The sequence below is a fragment of the Bactrocera oleae genome, chromosome 6, assembly GCF_042242935.1.
Source record: "Bactrocera oleae isolate idBacOlea1 chromosome 6, idBacOlea1, whole genome shotgun sequence".
In the NCBI taxonomy this organism is placed as follows: Eukaryota; Metazoa; Arthropoda; class Insecta; order Diptera; family Tephritidae; genus Bactrocera; species Bactrocera oleae.
Genome location: NC_091540.1, coordinates 12903312 through 12915423, shown reverse-complemented (window position 1 = coordinate 12915423; position 12112 = coordinate 12903312). Strand labels below are relative to the sequence as shown.

Genomic DNA, 12112 nt, shown 5'->3' with positions numbered 1-12112 from the left:
AGGGCGCGCCGTACAGAATTGATTTTTCTTGTTGTTATTTCTTTTAATTTCTTGACTGTCTGCTGTTTTCCTATGCCCAACCATCTGTCTTAGCTAGGCCACGCACGGCAGTGCTCGTCCACCGCAAAGGCTCAATATGGGATTTAGAGTGAAACAAATACAACACACACACACACTGCAATGTTTGGTAACTGTATACTGACTATTGTATATGCAGCTATATATGTGGCGAGTAGATGACACTAGCATGGGGCACACCCTAGAAACGCGCCGAAGCCAATGCCCTGCCGTCTTGCAGCTCGCTTGGCGACAGTTGGTGCCTTCATTTTGACCTCAGCGCTCGAGTTCATTTTTCGTTTTTGAGTTCACAGTCGTTCAAAACATTTTACTCGCAATTTGATTGCCTTCTCCGCCCGCACGTCCGCGTACCATAAGAGTGTAGGCTTGCCGTGTTTACTACGGCTGCTATTTGCATGCACGTCTTCGTGCCCCAATACATCCCCGCGTGTACCAGTACGGTACAATATATTTTGGTTCTGTATGCGCAAATGTACTTGTATGTGTTTCTCTTGGCTGTCACTTTCTTTTTGTCACATTGCTTGTACAATAATATTTTTTGCTGGCTCTTCTGCTTGTAGTCATATCTTTTGGCTCTTTGTGCCTCATTAATATTTAATTTAAAAAAAATCAATATGTATGTCATGCAAGTCACACATTTTTACCATTTTCTGGGCTCTTTCATGTTAGCAAAGGCAAAAGTGAAATAAATAAGAGGAAACATAGAATTTGGAACATCTACGACGCCTAAAAAATTCTCATTTCTATGTTATGTGTTGTGTGTGTGTGTGTGTGCGGTTGCTTGGCTTCGCCTCGTTCGTTTGCATCTCGCTGTTTTGTTGCTTTGAAGTTTTATTTTCTCCACTTGCAGTCCACTTGCTGCGAAGCCTTTGGATTTTTCTAGGCAATTGGTTAAGCTGTAAGTTTTTTCTTCCTATTTTATATATATTTTTATTTTTTTGGCTTTTGCTATCATTTTTATAAATGGTTGACTGCCATATCAGCTGCGCTCCGCCTCATTTCTCGTGCCTTTGAAATTTATTACTTCGAAACACATGGCCAATATGCTAGCGCTTGCCTGTGCAGCTCCACTCAGCTAGACTCAGCTCTATTCAGCTCTGTTTTTCATAAATTCTTAATTTAATACCTAAAATGTGGAGCGGAAATGCTTTTAGTCTGATTCTTGCCTGTGGTTGGCTGCCTCTTTTTGCTGTTGAGCGTTTTTTGTTCATTATTAATTTCTAATTTTAAAGTAGGAAACTCAATTGCCTTCTAAAAGTGTGAAAAATGTGGTGTAATGTCTCTCAACCAAAGAGGTAATTTAAACTGTGTCAGGTGTGCAAGACCGTAATTCAACCTTGTGAAATGCGAGAGTGAGTCTCACATTTTCGGAGTACGGTCAGGTGAAGGTTCTGCTCCTACTGCTCAAACAATCAGCCTTTTTTGTTGGTCTTTCAGCGGCTAATAGTGTGGCAGAAGAGAGAATTCACCTTCGAGTAAAATTAATCGTTTTTCTTCTTCACATTGTCCATTAGAATTCTCCTGCTGGCCCTACGAATAACTGGTCCAAACGAACCATTGCGTTCGAAGGAAAAGTTCAATATTTAGACCCAAGCTCTTGTAGAATATTTGTTGCATGAGCTTTTGGAGTACTTGCCTGTCTTTGGTCCAAGACCTACTTCCTATGTTTCATGATGAGATCGTTCGCCATTGAATTGTGCTCGGGGGTAAATAAAACAGGAAAAAGCGTTAACTTCGGCTGCTCCGAAGCTATAATACCCTTCGCAGATGTATTTTTTAAAGCATAAAATGGTATTTATTTTGACTTCGATCGATCAATTTGAATGACACCTATAACTTAAAGTGATTCGATCTGAACAATATATTCGGAGTTGGAGCGATGTCTTGGATAATAAAATCTGCGAAATTTCTTGAAGATAACTCGTCAAATGAAAAAGGTTTTCATACAAGCACATGACTCCGATCGTTCGATTTTTATGGCAGCTATATGCAATAGTAGTCCGATATATGCGGTTCCAACAAACGAGGAGCTTCTTGGTGAGAAAGTGACGTGTGCTAAATTTAAGACCAATATCGCAAAAACTGAATGACTAATTCGCGTATATACAGACAGACGGAAATGGCTTAATCGACTCAGAACGTAACGCGGATCATTTATAAGTATACATTATAGAGTCTCTGACGTTGCCTTTTGGTTGTTACAAGCATCCTGGCAAACTTAATATACCCTGTTTAGGCTGTAAAGTGGAGATAAGTTAAACGACTCTAGGTATTAGCTTCAGTAGTAGAATTGAATAGGGTTTCAAAAACCTTGATCCCGATGTCAGAACTCGAATTAAGAACTCTTCGGTAGATATTTATTATATACAAGGAATTAAATGCTTACTGATGCTTAGGCAGCTCGTGCTTCGATAGTAATATTGTGCGGTAAATTTCGCTCAAATGTCACATGTAGCAGACTGAATTGCCACCGAAAATAATATTTCAAAGAATTAGTTTCATAATAGCGTAAGCTTCATTAATTTTTTAAGTCTTCCATGCACGGCATACGCCAACGCACACATCCCACGTTTTCTAACCAAAAAATATATAACTTTATCGCTTTAAACGACCGGAAGCAAAGATTATGCAAATTTTTACGCATTTATCTTACTCGCCCATTTGCTTAGCACCGCATTGATGAAGCTTCGAAATTTTAAAATAGGTTGTTATATACTTGCCACATCAGTGTCCTTTTACAGTCTCTTGATTTGTAATATGTGTGCGCGCGACAATTTTATAATATTTTAAAATATTCTCCCGTTAATTTTTCGCTCTTGCGCAGTTTCATGATAAAAATTCGGTTTACTGGCGTTTTGTACTTGGCTTCTTGGTTTAAATAAATTTCCTATTTATTTTAATTAACAGTATTTTAATTGAATAGCACAAATAGCGGTGCTTATTGAGCATTTAACTCGCAGTTCCACTTGCTGCTCGCGTGACTTGGCAGACCAGCCGAAATTGCTCTTTGTCTGTGTGTGCAACAAGTACGTCGCACCGTATTTGCATGCCAAAAAGTCGCACACTTGGAGAGACGTAGCCCCCCCCGCGCTTGACTTAAATTCTCTGCGAAATATCACACTTCAAATGCCACGTTCGCACTTTTTCGCGCTAAACCTTAGTGAGCGGCAGCGGTGCAGTGCGTATTTAAACAGCCTGATTGTGCTGCTGTACAGCTGTTGGTCTGGGCTGGACATGCAAAGGTAATTTAAATTTTATTAGACCACATAATGTATTTACATTTGCATTATTTCAACTTTCCAGCGACCGCGCGTCGCACTTCAGCCCCGCAGCCGCAACCGCGTGGCGTCCAACTGCCACGTAGCCGCTCGAATAGCTGCGCACTGGGGCGTATGAGTACTAATTCGTCTGGCGCACACCATCACCGCCAGCGACACTTGTCCTTTGGCAATTCGCAGGGCTTTAAACATGCGCACGAGTGCAACGCGTAAATCACAAAAATGCGCTGTAACTATAAATTTGGTAGCCAGCGTCCCTGCACCTATGCCCGTGGTTGTTGCATTTGTTGGCTGCGCGCCGGGCAGGTTAATGTTGTGGCTTTCAACGGCATGTGGCTCGCTATGCGGTTGTGTTGCATGTCCTCACGATGTTTTATATCGCACTGTTGGTTATTGCTGCGACTGAAAGAATGTGTGTGTGATGTGCTGCAGTCGCTCTCCGCACGCCAAACCCACTCGCATAATAGCACAAATGCAAAACTCACGCATTTAGCCAAGCGGCCAACCAACTGCATTGTACATACACACGCGTGCATGTGATGCCTTGTAAATGCAAGTATCTCGAAGCAGCAAAAGTTCAGTCGAGCGCAGACAATAAATCCCGCGAGAGTGCTTCGGTTCTCCTTGCACGCTTCCCTTTGCGGGTCGTGACTTCTGTTTGATTTCTGTTATTTCACAGTTGCATACATACAAGTATATGCGTGTTTGCGCTTCGGTTGATTATTCGCGCTCGCTCATAACGTAGGAATTATTCAGTGCTTTTAATGTTCCAACAGATTGATTAAGCTGTGCTTTGTCCGCTGGGGAACGCTAAATGCTGGGTTAGAATGTCAGGCTCCGACAACAGTTAGCGGAAGAGCAGCGCATTCTTCCATGCACATACTTTACATGCGTCGTTGTATGAGTGTGTGTGTGCATACATGAGAGAATTAATACTTGGTAAATAGTGCGGTTTTATTTATGCAACAAATGGTAGCATATGCGTTCAACTATTGTTGACCCTAAGTGACATAAAGTAGGTTAGAATTGAATAACTTGAATAAGACCGCATGTTGACTTACTGTAGCGTTGTATTTATGATCCCTCACTAATTTGTCCATAAAACTTAGCTAACGTGTAGTAAATTTTTTCTCCGTATAATTTAAATAGAGTTGAGCCTATAGTGGTATAAAGTGTCATGTGAGTCTTGAAACCGAAGTATGTATAAATATAGAGTACATATGTAGATACGGAAAAAAATATATGTATTAAAGTGGAATTTTTTTTTACTTAGCCTGAGGATAAAATTTGTAAATTATAAAAAAAGAAAATTTTTCAAAAAAAAAAATTTTTTTTTAACATCAAGAGGTGACCCACTCAGTTTTAAAGTAAATTTCGAGTTAAAATTATATATCGTAAAAAGCTTTGATAAATGTTCTAGAAGCTGTGGAGAATACTTTTTCTGGCCAATTAAAAGTTATCAACTGAGACTGAACTGTTGTCATTATTGGAGTTTAAAAAAAGTTCTTAAACGACAACATGCTTTCCTTAAGCGTTAAAATAAATTTTGAGTCAAAAACCGTCAAATTCGGCAATTTTTGAACAAATGTGAAGAGTTTAAACTAAAAAAAAATTGTTTTGTTCAAAAAATATTTTAACTCGAAATTTACTTTAAAAGTCTAGAGGGGCCCTAGATGTTAAAAGCATTTTTTTTTCAAAAATTTTCTTTTTATTTAATCTAAAAATTTTACCCTTATGCTAAGCAAACAAAAAAAAATTTTTTTTCGCTTCACCCTAATATATATAATATAAATTAGAAAACTTTGGAGCTGCTGTCTGTAACAGCCTCAAGGAACAAATTTAATTCCAAACATTAGATGGCAGCCCATAACTGCAATCTATTGGTGAGAATCCCATATTACTCAGCTATTCTACAATGATTCCCTTACTCTTTTAAAAAATTTTGCTAAATAATTCACTAAACACATTAATTTTTCTAATATTCACGCAGTGCGTCTTGTAATGCGCCTTGGGGGCGGCTTACCATACGACGGCGACCCCCCGACAATGAGCGCAGCTGGCAATGATTATGCAGAATTATGCGATCTTGGACCCTCACGATGGAGTTCGCGTGGCTATTATTATGCACCACCCGCACATGCGTCCGCCTTACATCCTAGTGCCGCGCCCGGCCTACAACAACCGCAATCCTCATCCAGCGTACCGACCGGCAGTTCGGCCGGTCTCAGTGCGCATCCGTTGCGCACACCGAGCAGTTACGAGGCGGAAGACGTTTCTTTTGGCATGATAAGTCCACCGCCGGGTGTGATCGGTCCGTCGTCGGTTGGTCTAAGCGGTACGTACGGCATCGGTTCGCGTATTGGCAATAGTACAAGTTCGTTACGTGGCGGCCGTTCCGGTCTTTATTATTCACCGCCCGGCACATCATATACAATTGTGGAAAGACCACATTCGCCACACTACTATTACAATACGGCTGGTGCACCGACGAAGGGTGGCTCATTGCCGGGACGCGGTTCGTCATATCTATCGTCAACAGCATCACCCACCAGCCACATGGCGGCCACAGGTGGTGGAGGCACGTTACCTAACTCAACGGCGACGTTGGGTGGGCGCGCGCACAGCAGTATGGGCATGGCGAATGGCAATAAAAAGCGTCCTATCTCGCCGGAGCAAGTGTTGCGCATGTTCGGTGCGACGCAATCCTCTTCAGTTCCTACAAGCAGCTATCACTATAGCAACGGCACAAGAGATCGTACTGGACGCCGCAGCCCGGCGAGTAGTCCGCCCTCGACCACGCATCAGGTGAGTGCACGGAATAATTACACATTAATTGAATTAGATGTGCATTTTTGTCTACTGCTTGCAGATGTATCGTGAGCGAGATCGAGATCGTAGCATAACGAATATACATGAATTAACCACACGTACCATAAACATGTCACGCGATCAGCAGATCGATCATGGTTTTGGTATTTGTGTTAAAGGAGGAAAAGACTCAGGTAATTCAAAGAAACAACTATGGAGTTTATCATAAATAAAAGTGCAACAGCGTACAACCGTTTCCAGCGGCTATAAGTGTGGTCATTCTATCAAATAGGCTTGACTATTTTAAATCTGTGATTGAGACTGATATCAAAACAGAATTACCTAACCAATATTGCTATCTTAATACTGAGCTAACGTGGCTTGACCGAGCTTCTCATCACATATATGTCTTTTTTTTTGTTGGTGCATTCTCATTTGTATTTCGAGTTCAAATTTGTGTGCTTGAAGAGTCCTTCACCTCCAAGCGCTCAGCACCATTTAACTATAGTCTGTAGAAAAAGTAGAACAAGAAGAAGATAAGTTTACGCATAGAAATACTGTTAAGACGTTATCTGTTCATCATTTAACTATTAAAACTTATTCAGAAATTCTAAAAATTCAACTAGCTTTAAATATTGTTCAGCAATTTACTAAAAAATGCATTAAAGGCATGCTGTTCTATCTGCTTCGAACGCCTTCAGCTGCGCTCTGACCTTGATCGACAAAGATTGCTTTTCACTGCCTTACACAGGCGGGCACAGGCCCTCCAACACGCTTCCTAAAACCCTTCAAAAACGGTGCATTCTTCAACTGGCATACATGTGTATGCGTATGTGTGTGTGCGAGAGCGTGCGCCTATGCAAGTGACACATTTGAATGTAATTTGACATTCTTTGTTTTCCTTTTGCGCTTTGACGTTTCTCCTTGCTTGGCAGTGAAGCAGCCAGCAGACAAAACGAACATTTTCGTACATGAGTACACTGCGACATTTCCAGCATTGGGTGGTGAGAGGCGTATCGAGGAGGGCTAGGAGCAAAATAATAATGGTAAAACAACAAAACTATTAACCACAAAAGTGGCAGGCACAACAAAAACAACGCTCGTACATACGTCAATGGCAGCAACCGGCAATGCCGCAGTCGAGTTATTTCTTTTATTTGCTTATTTCTTTATATGGTATACCTATAGGTGTGTGTGTGTGCGCTTGCTACCCTCTTTCGGTGGCCTTCGGTTATTGTTATAACACACCCACACTAACGCGCGCACAAAAACAAATACTGCAGAATTGCAGTGATATCGGAAAATACTTATGTGCTGCACGGCAAACAAGCAGAAGCCCGAAGTAGAGCGACACAATTGCAACGAGCCGCAGAGACCGCAAAACCGAGCGCAGGCGGTGTATTGCAGCTGAGCGAGCGCAGCGAAGGGCATGCAAGACACATAAATACCATCACATACAGCATTACGTCAATTATTACGTATTTATGTATGTGTGCTTGTGTGTATGCATGTATGCAGTGTGCCATACTTAACGCTTAAAGCCAGTGATATTTATAACGTAACTGCATTGTTGTAATTTTTAAATCAATAAATTCTATTATAGCTCGTGAGACAACGTCGCTGTCATAGTAAAGCTCTCCATTCATATACATTTCTTCAGCACGTTTGTATGCACAGTTGCAGCTATGCACATAAGTACACCCCTCTCGTTGTATTTATGGTGAGAATTACAGTGCTGCTAAGACCCATATCAGCCTTAATGGGCGGCACGTACTCGGTTGACATCGTTACAGATATCTGGCATGACCCACGCGGCACGCACCTACGCACATCTCACCAACATGAGCTACGCTGCCGGCTTGCAACTGTCACAAGTGCGCATTCAGCTGCAAAACAGGCTTAAGGCTGTATGTCGGTTAACTGGGCAGTCAGTCACTCATGCGCTGCGCCACTGACCAAGCTGCCTCCACACTGGCGTGCGCTTTTCGTTTACAGCGTGTGACATTTGTTGTCGCCTGCGGTGTGCACGTTGCATGCACCATTTTTAATTACTGCAATTTGATAAAAATCGCAAATTCAATCTGTTGGCGCAGCTGATCCGCTTGCAGTTAATGTGTTTACGAGTTGCACTGATGCATAATGAAAAATTAATTGAAAAATCCTTTGCTTCGCATAGTACACTTTATTTATATTTGAAGGGGCTTGCTACGATTCAAAGTAAACATACTTGTTTGGTCTGCGCGAGCTGCCCACCTGACATTTTCTGCTAACCTTATGTTGTTATATTTAAGTGTTGTCTTTAATTAGAGCAATCCCTTTGACAAGACGTATGAGGATTTAGTGTTGGCTTTGATATTTCCGGTGCGCACAACAGCCAGCTTTCGTGTGTTTTGTCTCTTTATAGGGCATATACTTGTACATACATACATGCCTACAGGTTGTTTAACACAATTCTTGTTTTCTTTCAATAAACGTTATTTATAGTTTAAACAGTCACTGAGGCAAAATCGTGAACAGAATCAGCTGATACGACCTATCTTATGAGAGCGCAATGTAAATGAACACTCCATCCATCACTTCTACCGTCCGCTTCTACAGAACGTACGGTAGGATATCCGCGAAAATTTGTCCCGTAGAAACGAGTCAGCTGATTGCTTTCTTGCAACGCAAGGTTGCCAGTCTCGATATTTTGTATTAATTAAAAAAGTAACTTGAATATATTTGAAATATTCTTAAAATTATTCAAAACCACATTCGAATACATTTATTTATAAATAGGTAGACTATTTTTAACAATTGGATTTAGTTTTGAGCTTTTACATTATGAAAAATTATAACTAAAAAACTAAATGTGTGAAAAATCGTGTACACAAATAGAACAATGGCAACATTGGTGAAATGCAAACAAAAGAGAACAACTGATTTCTGCGTTGCAACTACGGGCATAACTTATGACAAATTTGATTTGATACGGGCGGTAAGTACGGAAGAGATGAATGTCCGTGACTGTTTGAGCTATTAGAATTGTAAAGTGAAGTTTCCAGACGGAGACCCTATACAATTTACGGTATTAGTAAATATTCAACGTGACAAGCTAAGTCGATTTAGCCATGCCTGTCTGTCTGTCCATCTGTCCAAATTTCGCATACAAGAAGCTGCTCATTCGTTGGAACCATTGCATAACTGTTTCATTTGGTAAACTATCCCTACCAAATTAAGCATAGATTATTATCCAAGGCAAAGCTTCAATCTGCGAACATATTATTTGATTCGAACTGCTATAGCATATAGCTGTCATACGAGCTGATTGATCAAAAGCAAGTGATTGTGTCGATAACTGTTTTACTTGAGAAATTATCTTTACGAAATTCAGCGTATAGCATTGGTCAAGGCAGCGCTACAATCCCCGAATATATTGTTCAGATCGAACCACTATAACATATAGCTATCGCACTAATTGAACGAGGTTAAAGTTTTTCCTTGTCTTTCCGAATGTAGCAAATATTTTACTTCTTTTAAGTCAAACCATAATTATTTACAAATAACTAAAAATTCACAGGCGAACGTACATATATTGCTAGAAAATTTTCATTTTCCTACAATTATTTTACTAACCTCAATATATTTATTTATTATGTACAGAAAATGTACTAACCTATTTGTTGAGAATCTACTTTGCACTGTCGCTGCAACTGAAAATTAATTTCCCCCTTTTATCTTTCATTACTTTTGCCACGCAACAACTTTCAATTACAACACCAAACCAATTGTGCAACTAATCACCTCAATGAACACGCAATTCAACGATTTAATAACGACACGATTAATATACACAATGTGAATGATGGCACCTGTGGGCGCTGTGGTGCAACGGCAGGATTAGGCGTCTATATCTCACGCATCGAAGAGAATTCAGTGGCAGAGCGCGCCGGCCTGCGCCCCGGTGATACAATCCTAGAGGTGAATGGCACGCCGTTCACTTCAATAAATCACGAGGAGGCGTTAAAAGTGAGTATGATATTATTGGCTATTGAACATTATCACCAATCGCATATTGAGCACATAACTATCATATCTATCAACAACTACCTTTGCGTTATATAATCGCATAATCGGGCAATCAATCAAACGTATAATCATGCTATCGAACAATCGATTGATCATTAAGCATAGATAGACAAATACTTGCATGAGTACTTATATATACACACACACACACACACCACACACACGCACACTCAACCTTGGGCATAACACATTTTCAGCATAAAATTTGCATTAAAGTAGATTTGTAGCCATAGTGAATACACATACATACATACATACATATAATACCTACAAAGCGCGTATATTTGCCATTAAAAATTTCGCTCGTTCCATTACGAAATCATTAACAGCTTTAAGTCTACACATATAGGCAGGCATGCATACATACATAGATGTTTTACATGTGTGAAAATGGCCACCTCGTTAGCGTAATGACAATAGTTTTCGCCATACTTTGTAAAATTTAATGCCTCACCCATATACAGACGCACAAATGTATACGTTCACACACACACACACACACATGTACGAATATTTGCAAATTGTTGCCAGATTGCAGTCTTCATTCAGAACAACACATGCTCATAAAGATATTTATGTGCGTGTGTGAGTGCATACATCAACTGGTGCATAATTCCAGCACTCACTCATACATATACACACACACACACACTCATACATAAATGGATATTTATCATGAATTCAGTGCATTTTACATATCCACACACATACATATACCGGCACACTAACAGCTCATTGCCATTCAGGCTTTGGAGCAGCCATTAAATTATACTAACAATGAAGTTAACTGTGTTGGAGCATTGTAAATTTTTTTAATGTTGTTGTACACTTTATTGATTTTTAATGTAATTTCCTTTGCATTCCATAATGACAAAACACACACACACACATACAAACATGCACATGCACATGCCTGTGAGATGTTACTAACGCCGACGCTGAGCACATGTTGTGCCACCCTATATTCATCAGCAGTAATGTCAATTGTCGTCGATCAGCTTACATGCCCCAACAACAATTTATATAGCATACATACACATACTACTTGTATACATGCTTGCATTTAGCTCACAAAACGTTTTATATTCAAATCCGCTCATGCACTACATTCACTCACACATACACACACGCGCACACACCTAAATATGTACGTTTGTATGTTTGAAAGCAACTCATCTGCAAAACTTAATTGAATCGATTTATGTGTTGCACATCTAACTGTCATCGCTTTGCAACATAGTAGTTGTTGTAGTTAGTTGCACTCACGGCTGCTTTAGCTTACATGGCGAATTCGAATTGTTTGACTGTATGTGTGATTTTATTGCTGATGACAATGAGACTACCTGCTATTCGTATACTGTTGAGCTGAGAAAATGCTCATAGGCAGTTACTAAGCTGCTCTGAAAAGTGCATAATTTTTGAAAGGCATACGACATTCTTGTAGCATAATTTTAGGCGAATCATATACTATTCCTTTAGTTTACATTGCAACTGTGTACTTTTCGTCTGGGTTTTTGAAATAATTTTTGGAATAAATCCATAGTCATTAACTCACACTTGCAACTGCGGACGATGTGATTACTCATATACTCGTATAATGTGTGTTTGTGTCACTACTATAAACTGTCATCTGTCACCTGACAAATCTCACACACTTTAGAAGACTTGTCGTCACTGCAGTGCATATGAAAAAATACGCTCATAGCGCATGCAATTATAGTGAGAATTCTCTTTGTTTATATGATAAAGGTGTATAACTGGCATTGTTTAGTGATTATGGATTCTTAAACAGTCATGACTGCTGACGGGTATATGAATAGCTTTTCAACCTGTAGTATACTTGTACTAACAGAGAATTGAGTAGACGATTACAGTGACTA

General features: G+C 40.0%; 1 protein-coding gene across 1 annotated transcript in view; it reads left to right on the top strand.

Moving 5' to 3' along the window:
• The window catches only part of dysc (whirlin protein dyschronic), an 84097-nt gene that overhangs the window by 20388 nt on the left and 51597 nt on the right, over positions 1–12112 (top strand). The window contains exons 2-4 of the mRNA XM_036360832.2: positions 5347–6161; positions 6226–6358; positions 10042–10172. Coding sequence (XP_036216725.1) covers positions 5358–6161; positions 6226–6358; positions 10042–10172 — 1068 coding nt within the window. The 5' untranslated portion in view covers positions 5347–5357. The remainder of the gene's footprint in view (positions 1–5346; positions 6162–6225; positions 6359–10041; positions 10173–12112) is intronic.